General features: G+C 44.8%; 2 protein-coding genes across 4 annotated transcripts in view; both read right to left on the bottom strand.

The window, feature by feature from the left end:
* The window catches only part of SP140L (SP140 nuclear body protein like), a 75165-nt gene extending 68515 nt beyond the window's left edge, over positions 1–6650 (bottom strand). For 2 of the 3 annotated variants that reach the window (XM_008999683.5, XM_008999684.5), the window contains exon 1: positions 6327–6474. In XM_008999683.5, the coding sequence (XP_008997931.4) occupies positions 6327–6358 (32 nt within the window). In that variant the 5' untranslated portion in view covers positions 6359–6474. The other variant, XM_035306015.3, reaches the window with a different exon arrangement.
* Positions 6651–16277: 9627 nt separating this feature from the next.
* The window catches only part of SP140 (SP140 nuclear body protein), an 83706-nt gene continuing 82989 nt past the window's right edge, over positions 16278–16994 (bottom strand). Inside the window, exon 24 of the mRNA XM_008999663.5 lies at positions 16278–16807. Within this exon, the coding sequence (XP_008997911.1) occupies positions 16709–16807 (99 nt within the window). The 3' untranslated portion in view covers positions 16278–16708. The remainder of the gene's footprint in view (positions 16808–16994) is intronic.

The following is a 16994-nucleotide window of genomic DNA, read 5'->3' as shown; positions in this document are numbered from 1 at the left end:
GTGAGGATTAAGAATAATTTTTTTCCAGATAGGAATGATCTTAATATATATGCCTTCTATGAACTCTTAGTCAGAAGGTTCCTGGATAATGTGATAAACTGAAATGAGATAGTAAAGCAAGAAAGAAGAATACATGTAATCCACAAAACAAGACCCAACACAGGAGAGATGTCAAGCTTCAGATGATCAGTCTTGGAAGCTGAAACTAGCCAGAACTCATTGGATCAGGAGAATGGATAACTCCAGAAGGGCTTCCTCAAGAAAATAAAATGGAATTGATAAATTACACAATGTGCTTCACTGTCTTGAGAAGAATTTTAGAATTCTGCAGGGTGCTTGGGAAGAATTCATAATGAGGGCACACAAAATCCAGGCAAATATGTAAGAGGACAATAGTTATTTTTGGGAGGCATGTTGCAAAAGAAAGGAAATGTGGGCCGGGCGAGGTGGCTCAAGCCTGTAATCCCAGCACTTTGGGAGGCCGAGGCGGGTGGATCACGAGGTCAACAGATTGAGACCATCCTGGTCAACATGGTGAAACCCCGTCTCTACTAAAAATACAAAAAATTAGCTGGGCACAGTGGCGCGTGCCTGTAATCCCAGCTACTCAGGAGGCTGAGGCAGGAGAATTGCCTGAACCCAGGAGGCGGAGCTTGCGGTGAGCCGAGATCACGCCATTGCACTCCAGCCTGGGTAACGAGAGCAAAACTCTGTTCCAAAAAAAAAAGAAAAGAAAGAAAGGAAATGTGATCGTAATGTCGTATATGACTTGGTTATGAACAACATTTAAATAGTCACTATAATGTTAACGCTGATTAATGATGAACCTCTAACTGTGATGTGTTATGAAAATGGATGGAGAATGAAAAGGAGTGTTATGGGAGAAGTCTTCATCTTCTGCCCTATTATGTGAACGGATTAATGTGTGAAACTTGAAAAATTAAAAGAGCTGTGTCAACATATCATTTCAAATTACAGAAGTAGATACAGAAGGAAGAGCCAAAAGGTTAAAGATAATCCATGTGGGAAACTGGACACAGGCTGGGAAGATGGCCAAAAAAGCTACTTCTGTTTTTTGAGGCCTTGTTGACTGTTTTATACTTTAATCTCTCTAATTATGTTTTACTTTGGAAAAACTAACAACAAAATTAATAAAAGTAAAATGAGATGATCATCTCAAAGATTGTTTAGCAAGCATTTTGGTAAATGTGCTATACATGGTCCTGATTAAAAGAAATAACTTTTAGTAAACCTGAGCTTGCAGAAAATGTTCTTAACTTGAAAAAAGGCATCTGTCAGAAAGTCTCAAGATAAACATTATAAGAATTCCCCTGAATGCAGAAACAAAACTAAAATGCTCATTTTTCTTGTCACTATTCAGTATTACACTGGCAATTCTGCCTCATGTACTAAGGGGGAAAGAAAGGAAAAAGTAAGAAAAAGAAAAACTTACAGGTATAAATTCTGAAAAAGAGCAGACAAAGCTGGTATTTCAAAGATGTAATTATTTCTTCAGAAAAAATACAAGAAAATAGGAGGGAGGAGACCACTTAGAAAGTCTCCTATGCACAACATCAGTGAACCAAAACAAATAGATTTCCCGTATGCCAGTGAGAAATAACTAGAAAATGTAAAAGGAAAATGAGTTTCTGTTTACAAATACAATTTTAAAATGCCTAGCACTAAAGTGACCCAATAAGGACCCAAGATCAAAGAATTATAAATAAGTGCAGAGATCTGCCATGTTTCCAGCTGGGATCACTCAGAAGTTTTTAAAATGTAAGTTCTTGTTAAATTTATCTATTCATTTGGTGTCTCTCAATTGAATCCCAGCAAGACAGGTTACAGAACACTACCTAGAAAATCATAGCAATTAAAACATTTCAGTATTGAAACTAGAATAAAAAATATAACAGATCAGAACATGGGTCACCTACAAAAATTTAAATGTAAGAGAGAATTTAGAACACTAGTTCCCTTTTATCTGCAAGGGATGCTTCCAAGATCCCCAGTGGATGCCTGAAATTGCAGATGGTACCAAACTCTGTATATACTATGTTTTCCCCTATCTATACATAAATTAGGCATGAGATTAAAAACAATATTTAATAATAAGGTAGAACAACTATACCATATACTGTAATAAAAGTTATATAAATGTGGTCGCTTTCTCTCTCTCCAAATATTGTACTGTAGATACTAGCATATAACTGGTTTTCTCAGGAAACTTCACATTTCACTTAAAGGAAGCACCTGATGGCTTCTCTTTGGTATGTCTGAGATGCCAGCATCAGTCCCAGTGTGCTTTGGGGCCATTATTGACTAAAATAAGGCTTCCCTGAACACAAGCAGTGTCATAACACGACAGTCGATCTGATTACCAGGATGGCTACTCAGTGATTCATGGGTTGGTAGTGTCTACATTGTGGATATGCTGGAAAAAGGGATAGTTTGCATCCTGTGGTGGGGGTGGGTAGAGAGGGACAGCATGAGATTTCATCACTCTCCTCCGGACAGGAAGTAAGGCAAAACTCATGAATTGTTTATTTCTGGAATTTTCCATGTAATGTTTTTGGACCGTGGTTGACTATGTGTAACTGAAACCTCAGAAAGTGAAACTGTGGATAAGGAAGGACTGCTATAGTTAATAAGAGCACAAAGAGATCCAATATCTATGAAGAAATCTAGCAGAAGTACAAAACCTTCAGAGAGAAAAATATATTTTAATAGAAAGTATTTCTAAGTTAATAATTTACATAGGCCATATTCATGAGAATGGAAGGCATAATATTGTATATATGTTGGTTCTCTTCAAATTTGTCTATGGAGTCAGGGCAATTCCACACAAAATGCCAAGATTCTGACAGGCTATCTTGGGAACCCAAAGTTGAAGACATTTTGAAGGAAGAGGAAGATATTTTGCTCCATCAGTGTCAAGAGTTCTTGGAAAGCTGCCATCACTATGGCAGCGGGGTATTGGCATAAGGAGAGGCTCCCACAGGCCAGGGGCAGAGAAGAGAGAGCACAGAAACACACCCTGCCTCTACAGCCACTTGGTTCATAGTAAGTGGGGAAAAGGATAATATAATTAATGGTGTCCTCTGAAAAAGTTGATAAGAATAAAAACAGATCCTTCAAACTGTAGATCAGACAAAAAAACAATTTGGTCTTAGCTAAAATAGGAACTGTGAAAAAATGTGTTTCTCCCAGTTTATGACCAAGCAAATGGGATATTTAGAGTGAGCTGCCCTGGCCCAGCCTGCCCAGAGAGGCTACAAGGCCACAGCAGGCACGTGAAACACGAGATCAGATCGAATCAGTCTGGAAGAATATCTCAGAGATGACAAGGAGACTATCCCAAAGTTCTTAACAGCGCACAGAAACCTAAATAAAGCAAAACATGAAGATTGAACAGCAAATTAACAAAATGTGGATTACAGGGTAGCTTGCGGAGCTATAGAAACTAATTAAGATCCTGCCTCAAAAATAAACACTATCAATTTAGGTTGGTTTTGTTGTTGTTTTTAAATTGGAAATCACAAGAAACAAGAAAGCTGCTAAAATCTAGATGTATTAATTTTCATACTGCTATAAAGGAGTACCCAAGACTGGGTAATTTTGTTTTTTGTTTTTTGTTTTGAGACGGAATTTTGCTCTTTTTGCCCAGACTAGCGTGCAGTGACACGATCTCAGCTCACCGCAATCTCTGCCTCCTGGGTTCAAGAGATTCTCCTGCCTCAGTCTCCCAAGCAGCTGGGATTACAGGCACGTGCCACCATGCCCTGCTAATTTTGTATTTTCAGTAGAAAGATGGTTTCTCCATGTTGGTCAGGATGGTCTAAAACTCCCAACCTCAGGTGATCTGCCCACCTTGGCCTCCCAAAGTGCTGGGATTACAGGCATGAGGCACTACACCTGGCTGAGACTGGGTAATTTATAAAGGAAAGAGGTTTAATTGGCTCACAGTTCTGCATGGCTTGGGAGGCCTCAGGAAACTTACAATCATTGTAGAAGGCAAAGGAGAAGCAAATATGTTCTTCATAAGGCAGCAGGAGAGAGAGCGAGCACAGGGGAAACTGTCATTTCCAAAACCATCCTATCTTGTAAGAATTCACTCACTGTCAATGAGAACAGCATGGGAGAAACTGCCCCCCTCCCCATGATCCAATCACCTCCCACCAGGTCCCTCCCTCCACACCTGGAAATTAGAATTCTGATTACGATTCAAGACGAGATTTAGGTGGGGACAGAGCCAAACCAGATCACTAGGTAATTGTTATGGAGGCAAAGTTTGAGACAACCGTTACGAACTCAGAGCAAAAAACTGAAAAGACAAAAGCACCAGGGGGAGATAAAACCTGTAAAAGCTAAAGTTGCTCCAATGAAAGAAGAATTTTGCCTAAAAACTGAAAAAGAAAATGTTGAGATTTTAGAGAAGAAACTTCCTGGAACAAAGGCAGAATCAAGTGTGCCACCTTAACACAAGAACAACTGTAAAAACTGGCAGTGCTCACGGAGTGCCTCGGGAGCTCTCTGCATCACTTTATTTATAACGAGGGTGTATCTGTGTTATAAAATCTATATCATAAGATGTTTATCCACGAAATTTTAAGCTGTTAGTAAGATAAAAGTCACCATATACAAATGTAAGGGACAAGAAAAGTGTATTTATACTTTGCAGAATATTTAGTGAACTCTCCCGCATCATGAAAAAGAGACAAACACCCCAACTGAATCACATTGGCAAAATATAAACAGAAAATTGTAGAAGAGGAAATTTAAGCGGCCAAGAAACATGAAAAACTGTTCAGCTTTCCACATAATCAAAAAAATACAAATTAAAACAAAATGTGATTCTTCATCACCTTTGCAACTTTGGCTGTGTGTAGGAAAATGGTTTATCTCATTTGCTTTTTGTGAAAAACATTCATTCAGCCTCCTAGAAAGACCATTTGGCAGAATCTATAAACAAGTAATAGCACCCTTTGCTTCAATGATTCTACTTTTTAAGGCTTAGACAAAAGATAAATACTTGCATATGTGTAAAAAACAAAAAGAAGTATATAATCATTATTACAGCTTATTGGCAAATGTGAACAATTTAAAACATCTAAATGTCCTTCAATTGAAGAGTGGTTAAAAAATCACAGTATGTAAATTCTTTGAAATAGTATGCATAAAAAGAATGAGGTAGATATACGTGCATTCAGGTAAAAAGATCTCTAAGATTTCCACCAATAAAGTGAGTAAAAATGCAGACTAGCATGAGCAATGTAATCTCATTTATCACAAAAGGAGAACACAAATTGTGTATTTACAAAAACATATTTCATACACATAAATGCATAGAAAAATATGAGAAAAGTTATGCCCAAGACTCTTCACAGGGCTGTGAAAGGAGGCTATGAGGCAGAGTGAGTGGTGAAGGGGACTTTTTCCTTTATATATTTCTCCACTGTTCAAAATTTTATGAGCAAGAATGTAATGTATTTCTTTTTTATTAAAAAATTTAAAAGATGAGAATTGCTTGAACCCGGGAGGCAGAGGTTACAGTGAGCCGGGACTGTGCCACTGCACTCCAGCCTGGGTGACAGAGCAAGACCTTTTCTGAAAACAACAAAAAAGGTAATGTTATTTATAAACTCTACTAGAGAAAAGATAGGATTTCCATCTCTTTTCCGGTCAGAGGCATCCCCCATCTTGGGACAAGAAATTAACAAAAAAATAAAAATATTTAGCTTTCTGCCATCCTGGGCCTTCTTCTTCTTTTTCCTTCTCTGGATCAAGGTCAGTGGTATCAGAACTGACACCCTGAGCCAGTCAAGGAAATAGCCCCAAAGCCGACCGAGGCCGCTTACCAAGCCAGGTGAAACCACAGTACCCAGTGTTCAAAAGTAAGCCAGACGTTTACTCTGGAGTGTCTGCTTTCTAAAAGGCCTTCGTTGACACGACGTATGTGAACGTGGAGAGGGCAGAGGGACGTGAAAGAGTTCCGAGATCATGAGGAAATAACTCCCAGTCACAAACGACTGAAATGACTGTTTGAGTGTCCCCGCTAGCTGAGCAGTAGTTTCAAAACAAGAAAAGTCACGTGTGTTATGGCAAGCTGGACTCACACAAACAGCTGTCCTGCTACAGTTGTAAAAATATGATTTCCTCACTACATTTTCTTTCATTTCATTATATTATACTACACACCTATGTTCTTGCAAAGCAGGGTTAAACTGAAGTGAAGCTTTAGACAGAAACAGAACTAAAGGCATGAAAGCTCCAATACGACCAGAGATCCAGAGATAAAGGTGAAAGGAAGAGAGACAAAGACTCACCGGGTGCTGAGGTCACTGCCCCCACCTGCCATCTTCCCACGCTAGGCCCTGCCTGGGCGGCAGAGCCTGGCCTGTGAGCTCCCCGGTCTGCCCAGCCTGCATGCAGTGTGGCTCCCCAGGCGCTGACCAGGAAGTCGGCCGGCAGACTGACTCACCCTGGCAGGTTCCCTGCCCAAATGGGGAAAAGAGAAGTGAAAGTATTTATTCAAGTGGATGCAGATGCTGTGTTTCTCCTCCTTTCTTACTCCAAGGCGTTCTCAGCTTTTCTGAAATGTGGCAGAGGGTTGCAGGAGAGGCCTGACAGGTGGCAGGACGTGCAGGACTGGGGAAGGAGGACCCAGGGGACGAGCAGGGCCAGCTCCCGGAGTCCACTTGTTTGTGCAATAGACAGCAAACAAATTTCCTAGAACCAAAATTGTCCTTAGCTGCTCTGCCTTCTAAGAAGAGGCCTAGTTTACATGAGATGTGGGGGAGACTCCATGTTTGCCCCTTCCCCTTGCTGAGATGGCTGCGGGTGGGGACTGGAGGGTGAGAGGGAAAGCCGGAAACTTCAAATCTTCTCTCAGGCCCATGGGAGAGCTTGGACTGGACTAAGGTAGGTCCTGACAATGCTTGGCCTTATAACCTGGGGACAGTGTTCTTAGCCTTCCAGGAAATCAGCCAGAGGTAAGAGAGAGCTTTCCGCGCCCCGGGACCAGAGGCTGGAGCCAGCGTGGTAAGAAAAGCGAACATTTTAGGTGCAAGGGGTTAAGGAATCTTGACTATGGAGCCACCTTGCAACAGCCAGGGGTGAAGAGACCTCTGAGCTTCGGAGAAGTCACTGGAATCTTGAGAGGACAACGGCTTCTCATTGGAGGAGGAGGGAGGTTGGAACCCAGACATGGAAGGGCAGGGTGACTCCAGCTGGGGGTTCTATCTGCGCCCGGATTTTCCATTTAGATTCTGGTTCCTCATTCCTTAAAGAACAAGAAGTGACCTAGAAGACTCACTCTACATCAGTATAAAGTCACAGGTAAAGAAACAGAAGCAAAGGGCGTGTGAGAGTGGGACCACAGGACACAACCAGGGACCAGAACTCCAGGGAGAACCACGGGTCAGAGACTGGGAGGCAGCTGGGAGCCTGGGGGCGCTGGATTCCAGGGCCTGAGGTGAGCAGAGGGTGGAAGCCTGCGAGCACTCAGGGGCCAGAGGGGATGGTGCTTCAGAGCCATGTTTTCCAAATTGCATTCTGCTGAATCCAATCTTTTCCAGTGTGAATAAGGATGTTTGCCCAGGTACATTTGAAAGGATGGGGGTGGGGTGTTTCTACCCGGATTCCAGCACTGCCCTTTTTTCCCCCAAATTGAGTGAATAAGCCAGGTGCCAGGACACTGTTGAGGACGGCTTTTCTGGTGGGCAGGGTCACTGTTTCTACTGTCAGGTACCCCCCAGTTTTATGGGGCACAGTGGCTGGTAAGCTGAGCCTCTGTTAGGCACAGCTATTCTCTGATCCCAATCTCCATGGAGCACAGCAGCCCTGACAAGGCCTGGCACGGACCACACCAGTCTGCTCTGGCATCCGCATTCACCCCTCTCATTGCTCCTGGGCAGTAAGCAGGCCCAGGCCGCTGAGTGGCACTGTCATAAATGTACCAGCTTCTCTCTAGAGGTGCTTAGGGGCTGCTAAGGGCAGCAGCTGGAATTCTAGACCAATGAGCAGCAGGCTGGCAGGGAAATCTGCAAGTGTTGACCTTCACAGGTGGGCATGCCCGTGCCAGGACAGGGAAGGAGATGTTCTTGTCAGACCGGGTTGGAGAAGGCTGAGCCCACATCACACTCTGCAAAAGCAATGGCAGTTAATGGAGAATCTCTAGGGCTCTATGGGAAAAGCAGTTCTTTGATCTGGAAAACATCAAGACACACCTGGGTTGGGAAAGGGACAGGACCAAATTAAAAAGTAGTGTGAATGTTAAAAAATCCTGCCGGACTGTTTCGAAGGAAGTAATGGAAATCCTGGAGTATCTTCCATGGCTGCAGGGAGCACAGGCAATAGGGAACGTTTTTGCTGTCACAGGAGTAGTTCCAGTTACTGGAGCCTGGAAAACTCAAAAGCAGGAGAGGCAGTGATTAAGGAAGGACCACAGGCAGGGCACCCAGCCAGGTGATGGGCCTTTGTGAGCTTCACCAAGAGCAGCTTTGGTTCAGACTTCAGTGGTGAGGGGTGGGGAGGGGCTGTGATTCTTTTTTTTTTTTTTCAACAGAGTCTGGCTCTGTCGCCAGGCTGGAGTATAGTGGCACGATCTCAGCTCACTGCAACCTCTGCCTCCCAGGTACAAATGAATCTCCTGCCTCAGCCTCCCAAGTAGCTGGGACTACAGGTATGCGCCCATGCCCAGCTAATTTTTGTATTTTTAGTAGAGGCAGGGTTTCACCATGTTGGCCAGGATGGTCTTGATCTTTTGGCCTCGTGATCCACCCACCTCGGCCTCCCAAAGTGCTGGGATTACAGGCATGAGCCACCCTGCCCAGCCTGAGACTGTGATTCTTGAACCTGGGACCCCCATGTGGGAACCAGAGGTGTATCCCTGAGATGAGACATTAGCATCATGGGCCAGAGAGTTTCAGGGCAGGATGCAGCTTCAGCAACAGTGCCACTGGGGCATGAGGATAGAGAACCTGGCCACCCTCCAACAGACACAGAAGTGGCGGGTGAAGAGCGGGCACCTGGGATCTTTAGTGGGAGTAGCCAGTCCTGCCAAGCTGTCTCCTTCTGGGAGGTGGAACATCAATGAGTCCAACAGGCCCAGTCCCTTCCTATCCCTGCCCTTCTTCTAGGGGACACTTCTCTGACTGGGAGTGGGAGTGAGCCTGCTCCTTGTTGGGGCTCCCTGGAATCATCCTGCCTGCATGGGACACTTCTCTGACTGGGAGTGGGAGTGAGCCTGCTCCTTGTTGGGGCTCCCTGGAGTCATCCTGCCTGCATGGGACACTTCTCTGACTGGGAGTGGGAGTGAGCCTGCTCCTTGTTGGGGCTCCCTGGAATCATCCTGCCTGCATGGGACACTTCTCTGACTGGGAGTGGGAGTGAGCCTGCTCCTTGTTGGGGCTCCCTGGAGTCATCCTGCCTGCAGAGACCAAGACCTTTTGGCTCCTCCAAACTTAAGTGCACAAGGACAGGAACCTGTATGGCATGGGGGAGGGTTCAGTGCCATGAAGATAAGCCCAATTCTGGGGTTTAGTGTTAGGAATCCCTTTACTGCCACATGTCTAATCCAGTTTTCATCAGGAATAAACCTGGTATTTTGATCCCCATCTGTTTCTTCATTTTGCATATATCTCAAAAGGTTCAAGCACATGGCATACATCTCTCTGCTAAGATTCTCTTCTGTCTGTGCCTCAGATGTGTAGAGGCTGGGGTAGTAGCTCCTTGCAATTGCATGATTGTGATGCAGTTATTCCCTGGGCTCAGCGGGTATTTGGTGGCAATCTTTCAGTTTTTAGGAACTTGGGTGAGACAGCATACTTCCCGGCCCACCCACCAGGGTCCTCTGCTCAGCAGAGCTTCAGTGACTAGGCTCCCTAGCCTACAACACTGTAAGATGCCAGTAGGATTTGTTGGAGGTGAAAATATGATTATTGCTGTTGGAAGGGAGTGTATCCTTGGAAAATGGGTGAATGGGAAGAGGTACCTTGGTAGGGAAGGAAAGGACCATGGGGTGAAGGATTGTAGGGAGTCAGAAAGGCAAGGGGGAGCACTGGACAACACAGGAAGTCCCTCTGGCCATCTCTTGATGGTGGGGACCATCCATGAGAAACCCCGAGGATGCTTTCAGTCCTTGTGCAGCAACTAGAGGAAGGAGACTGGAGCAGGGCAACCGCTGAGTCCACATCATCAAGCAGGGTGGTTCAGGTTGAGCCCCTGTTGTATCTGTAGCTAGACATATGCAGATCCCTGTCCCTGTAATTAATGGACAGCAAGGCTGCTGGCGGTCCATGGACACCACCTCATACCTCCTTCTTGAGGCCACTCAGCCGATAAGGCTTGCCACAGACACACCGTGAGCATGCACAGCGAGCAAGGGGCCCATGACCGCCATTCCCTGTGTCAGCCGCCCATATTTCGGTTCCCAAGGCTGCCCTGCGCTCCTCCGGGCTCTGCCCACCTCTGGCCGGCGCGCCGTCTCCTGGCTGCATGTGGCACTGCAGCCTCCTTAGGGCTCGGCGGAAACAGGAGCTGAAAAATCCTCCTGTTCTCGGGATTGTAGCTAACCAAACACTTCGAAATGTGTAGTAGAAGTGGCATCGTTCCTTCTAAATAAAGTCGAACCCATGTAAACACTGGGTTCTGAGATCATTTTGCCATCTGGGAGCTCACGAGCACCGCTGGGGCACCACCTGCCCTCTGTTCACCCTGCGAGGGGCAGGGGACTCTGCCCTTCGCTCCTCCTGGTCCCTGTCCTCTTCCCTGAGAGCTTCATTCCTTCTGAAGCCCCAAGAGGCCCTGCCTTCTGCACCTCCCTGGAGGCTGATGCCCTCAAGCCTGCCCCACACCCTGAGGCCTTGCAGGACACTCCTGTGGTCCTTGCAGGACTCAATGCTGAGCAGTTGAAAGCATTCGAAAATGATGGGTACATGGCAAAAATTGGTGGCATGGAGTGAGTTAGAAGACATGAGACTTCGAAGAAGTGTGTGTCTCATGCAGATAAGTTTGGCAATGTTCCCTGCCCTAAACCCAGTCTCCCCGACTGAGGGGAGGGAGCTTCACCTTCCTCCATCCCCAGGGTGTAAGAGTTAAAGAAAGAGGAAAGAAACATAAAAAGTGGCTCAACAGTTAAAGACAGGATTATTTTGGAGAATAAACCTGAGAGGGGATTTTGGCCAATTTTTTTTTTTTAGTCAGGAGCATTTTCTTTCACAGACTAAGGGTATTTAAGGGCTTAGGAATGCGGGAGCTTATTTCAGGCTCTGAATGTTTCTATGTGAGGGAAAGTTTATTGCAAGGTTGAATGTCTCTGATCAGAGGGGAGGTTATCTCAGGGTTGGCATGTTTCTGGTTGTGGGGGATAGTTTATCTTAGGGTTGGAATGTTTCTGGTTTTGCTAACATTAGCCATCTGGCTGTTTTGGGGCTGGATTTAGGTGGTTTTTTAATTAAGGGGAACTTAAAATGGTGGTATTTGTCCAAGATGGAGAAGCTCCTGCTCTGTCAATTCAGTCCCTATATTTACAAAAGGATGAAGCGTGGCCTGTTTTTTTCTGCCTACTTCCTGCTGGGGGAGGGGGCCGTGGAGAGTTCTTTAGTCTCAGATTAACTGTAGGAGTAACATGGTCTGTAGATGTTTTTGAGTAACTGTCTGTGAGATGGCCATGATCCTGTCGGTTAAAAATTTTTGAAAAAGGTTAATTAAGCACGGTGAGAACATTAGTTCTAGGCATATTATTAAGAAAGGGCCCAGGAATGAGATGACCCATGTTATGATTTTGTTCCTAAACCAAGAATCTATTCGGTTGTTTTGGTATTTCCTTAGCTTTGTAGCTCTTTAGGTTTTTCAGCAGCATCTTTTACTAGGCCCAATAGGTTGAGATAGGAGTAACATTTCTTCTGACCCAATGAGAGGCAGAGGCCCTCTCTTTTAGCCGTTATAAGATTTAATCCCCATCTCTTTTGAAGAACCACTCCAGCCAAGGAATCTAGTTGGTCTTGGACTTTTATAAGGCTTTAAGCTATACTTTTTAATGAACCCTGCAGTTTTGTGGAAAGAGCTTGAAAGTATGTTAAGGAGATGGTCAACCGGCCTGTTTCCAATTCAAGCCCAGAGGTTATACCTAGGGCACCATTAAAGGAATGACTTGGATGGCCCTTCTTTGTTTAACACATTGGACAGATGGAACAGGTAACGACTGACTAGGAGGAACTAGTCCAATGGAGGGAGAAAAATAAACTAGGGTTTAGGTTCCAGTTCAGTTGGTGGGGAGAGGAAGATACGTGTTGGTGCCTAACAAAAAGAATAAGCCTTTGTTATAAATACAGGTGGAGATATGGAAAGAAAATAAGTGAATTAAAGATGGGGTGGATTTTTTCTGTGGTCTGTTACTCCAGGTGGACAAGGAGGAGGCCAGGGAGACACCCACTATAGTAGAGATATAGGAAGAGTTATTTTTTTCCACATTTAATGTGATCAGATGTTGTACCACTGATACTGAGCCATGGAAAAAGGTGGGAGGGCAACAGGGGCAGGACAAGTCAGGCTGGGAATGTTGGTTGAGGGAGAGGCTGTAAAACAGCTGGTTGCAGAAATGCTCTGTTTGCTTCAGGTGATAGTTGTTAATTAACCCGGTTAGTTTGATGGTCAGAGGGGTGTTTAACGATAGGGTTGCATTGGTTAGACATTAAGGACCCTGCAGGGAAATTTCCCTTACAGGCTGAAAAGCAAAGTGAGGCTTGTTGTAAAAGGGACTGTATTTCGTTATGAGCCTTTTAATGGGAGGGCCTTGGGGCTAGAGGCATTGTAGGGAGTTGTAACAGGTTTGAAACAATTTGTTGGCTTGATTCGCCCTGGAAGTGGGATAATCGCTGACTGGGGTGTCAGCGTTTTTTTAAAAAAAAAAAGCTCCTTTTTGGAATTTATAAATTAGTGTTATGTTTCCCGTTAAAAGGTCATGAAGGTGTGTAGGAAGGGCTGTGTAAGCTGAGGAAGACAGTGTTGTTCACGTTCAGCATTCTGGAGCAAGGGAACAGTGAGCTTGAAGCAAGAGGGATCCCGCAGGGTTTATAGAGCGTTTCAGTTTGCGATCAGTGAGGGGTGGTTGTACTGGTGAGGTTGACGGCATTGGGGCATTTATATTGAAAGAAAGAAGAAAAAGAGAAAATATTTGGGTGGGAGTAAAGTCCTGGAAAGTTCGTTGAAGTCGCAGGTCCCATAGGACAGTAAGGAGCAATCAGGATGTACGATGGGAGCTTCATAAGGGTTCCACTGAAGGTCTGTAACAAGGTCGTTGGGAGGCAATGGCTTATGTGGATTTTTCCTCCTTTTCCTCTGGGATTTGGGCGAGGCAAAGGAAAGTGGGTCCTGTGGAGACATAAGAGAAGGCCGACAGGGTTCTAGATTTGGTTGTTTGGGCATGTGGTGAAGGGAAGTCTGTTTTCTCGAGAAAAGCATAATGAAACCAGTTAGGGAATCCCCAGAGTTTTGCTGCTGTGGGTGGAGTAAGAATGATCTGGTAAGGTCCCTTCCATTTAGGTGTGAGGGGGACTTGGGGGTAGGATTTGGATTTTTTACCAGAGCCCGGTCTCCTGGCTGTAGGAAAGGATTAGAGAAGTCGGTGGCTGGCCGTGGCAGGTATTTGTCAGCATATTCCTGAATGAAATGGCTGTGGTATGTAGAAGAGGGGAAATGAGAGAGCTTGGTAGAGGTGGGGCTTGATGCTGACGTGCAGCAGAAGAGCCAAACGGTTTCCCATACACGAGTTTAAGGGGGCAGGGCATTAAAGGTTTCCATGGGAGGGCCCACATTTTTGGAAGGGCCAAAGGCAAAAGTGTAACCCAGTCTTTATGTGTTTGGAGTGAGTACCTGGTGAGGGTGTTCTTTAGAATTCCATTCATTTTTTTTAACTGTTCCTGAAGATTGAGATTGGCAGGGGATGTGTAGCTTTCAGGTAATTTGTAGGGCTTGTGCAAGTGTTTGATGTTTTTTGCAATGGATAACTGTAAGCCTTTTTGAAAGTAGGGCTGCCTTTAATAGGTAGTGGATGAGTTTCCCATTAATTATAGGGGTTCCCTTAGCCATGAGATACCCCTGCTTATTCTAAATGTGGGTGCCGGAATGGATGATGTTATAGGCATATTTGGAATTGGTGTGTAAATTAACCTGTGTGTTTTTTGCTAGGGTTAACACTCTTATTAGGGTAACTAATTTTTCTTGTTGCATGGATGAGCCCAAAGGCAAGGGGACAGTCTTAATGACTTTTCTAGGTGGCAGAGAGTGGGTGTTATTATATTTTTCAAAGATGGCATCTCCTGCTTAGAGGGGAAGGTTTTTTGATGCGTTGCTATCTATAAACCAATCTGGGGCTCCTTTTATGTGAGTGGAAGTAAGGTAGTGAAACATGGTGAGAGAACTTTTAGTTAGATTAGAGCACTAGTGTTGGTTTGGTTTCATCATTGGTGTTGAAAGTAAAATACTGGCGGGTTAAGTGGAGAGCACTTATGGAGAGAGAGAGAGTTGAAGGAAAGTTGAATATAAGGCTTGCATGCGAGAAGATGAGATGAAGGTGAGTTCCTTATGGCTGAGCGTATCTTGTAGAATGTGAGAATAAAATACCTGAAGTGGTTTGTAGAATGTGAGTTTTTGTGCCTTAGGGATAATTACAGAAGCTTCTCCCAGCTCAGCACTGCAGGGTGTATGCTGACGCCCAGGACTCACCATGGTAGATTCCAGCTGAGAGGTCATAACTGAGAGCCCATGACCTCCCACAACAGGACAATGAGAGCACCAGGTCCTGGCAGCTCCCAGGGACATGGCTCACCCCCCTCCAGGGTAGGAACCCAGCTTGGCTCCCGCAGGAGTGAGGGGCTGTTAATCACAATGCTGGCTCTCGAGCAGGCCAGGCCAGCCAGCCACTGTTTGATGGTAAAATTATTAATATTCTTGCAGACACAGCTGCATCATTCCTGGTGCTCAAGTCCTGGAACCACTCTGATTCCTGCCTTTTTCCAGGGCTATTTGCCAGCTCAGTACCCCTGCCTTCCAGCTCTTTCTGTGAGGCACTGTGTATTTCATCATCAAAGTCCTTTTCTGCCTAACCTAGATAAACTGGGTCTGTCTTGATGGCGAAGAGCCTGAATTGATACCAAGGTGTTTGTGTTCATCTTAGATTTGTCTGTTACTTATGTATTACACGCAGGGCCAGACACTTTCTAAGTGAATAATAAATATGAACTTGTTAATCCTCACAATAATCCAGAGTGTTATCTCCATTTTACAGAGGAAACAGTGCAGGGGAAGGATAAACAGCTTGGCCAAGCACACAGTGCCAGCAAGTAGACACATTCAGGAGCTGGGCTTCTACCTATATGAGCTACATTCAGTCTGTGCTCTTAAACGCTAGCCTGTGCTGCCTCTCAGTACAAGTTAGTATTGCTCACAAGACCAAAAATGCTAGCCAATAACAATTCAGTTTTGATGAAAAGATGAAAGCTGTAGCATGGATGATGTAGAGCTGTATTTATTGATGTGACAATGTCCATTGTATATTATTAAGTGAAAAAAATCGATTAGCATTTGTATTTATTAAGATGGTATACCCACTGCCTCCCCACTCCCTGCCTCCCAAACACACAACCACATTACGAAGCCTAGAATCACTTGCATCAGAATGTCAACCACGGTGATTCTTCTAACCTGGGGAGGCCACCAAGCTCTGGGTTCCTTAGTGGTATGAGGTGTGAGCTGCAATAGCTTGGAGCTTTGGAGGGGATGCTCTGACATGCTCCAGACCATTGAACCCCTGAAAGCTTACCTATCAGGCACATCTCTGAATCTTTGTAACATTTCTCTCTCACCACCTGCAGTGTCTGTGACTTAACAAGTCATTCAGAATAGTCAACATTTCTCACTTATCAGCATACATAGGACAGGATGTGGCCACAGCTGGAGACTACCTCCAGCCTGACTCCTGGGAGTACAGAGTAGCCACACACCACATCCTTGGTCCTGCTTTGAGGCAAGGGGGTTGGCCTCAGGCCACGGGGTGTCACCTCCACGTGAAGCTGGTTCCATTAGACCCAGGGTAATACTCTGGGGACTGCCGGCATTAGCAGCCACCACTCAGCAGTGGTGGATGAAAAGACCTGGCCATAAGAGGAGATGGTGCCAGGACACGAACAGCTTTGCAGGGGAGTGAAAAATGGCTTCCCTCTATCCTGTTAGGTTCTTTGGCTGAGCTACGAATGAATTAAATTGACATAAGCAGATTAACAGGAGGAAAAAAAAAATTTTAATTATATATGTATACACAGGAGTTCCATGAAATACAAGACTCCAAGAAGGGTTAGATGATTGACACGCAAACACCATCCTGAGCTATTGAAAAGAATGGGGGCCTGGGGCTTCTGCAGGGAGGTGGCCAGACAAGTGGGAGGGGGAAAGGAAGAAGTGTGTCCTGAATCAAGCGTGGCTGGTTTTTCAGATAAAAGGTCTTGTGAGTAATAAATGTCTGGAGCAGCCCTCAGGAGAAGAGGTGAGATTCTGTCTGTGCTGGTGTCACCTCCCACCTCCTTCCCTATGGTCCCAGTTACCCTTTCCTGGCTGATGAGATTGTTGGTGATGGGATTCATGATGATCGAATTTCTTTTGAAGGATTTGTCTTTGGGCAGACGAATGCTTTCAGCATCCACTAAACCAATTAATTAATCCCATTTGTTTCCTGAATAGCAAACACTTCCTTCAAATTCTTCTCAAATTCAGCCTCCAGTCGAAGTCCCATTTGGCCAAAATCCTTGTACTAGAAAAAAAATAATAAAGACAAAAACAATGTTCCTCATGATTAGTGTCATTAGACACCTTTCAACTGAAATGATCAGGGCTCTTGTCTTTAAAAAATAAAGCCCTGTAAGTTGACAATTGGTAATGGTATATATTTTGGAGTATAAAGTAATGTTGTGATTTATGACTGCTATGTGGAATCATCA

This window comes from Callithrix jacchus, chromosome 6, assembly GCF_049354715.1.
Source record: "Callithrix jacchus isolate 240 chromosome 6, calJac240_pri, whole genome shotgun sequence".
In the NCBI taxonomy this organism is placed as follows: Eukaryota; Metazoa; Chordata; class Mammalia; order Primates; family Cebidae; genus Callithrix; species Callithrix jacchus.
This window is presented reverse-complemented; position numbering and strand designations above follow the sequence as displayed.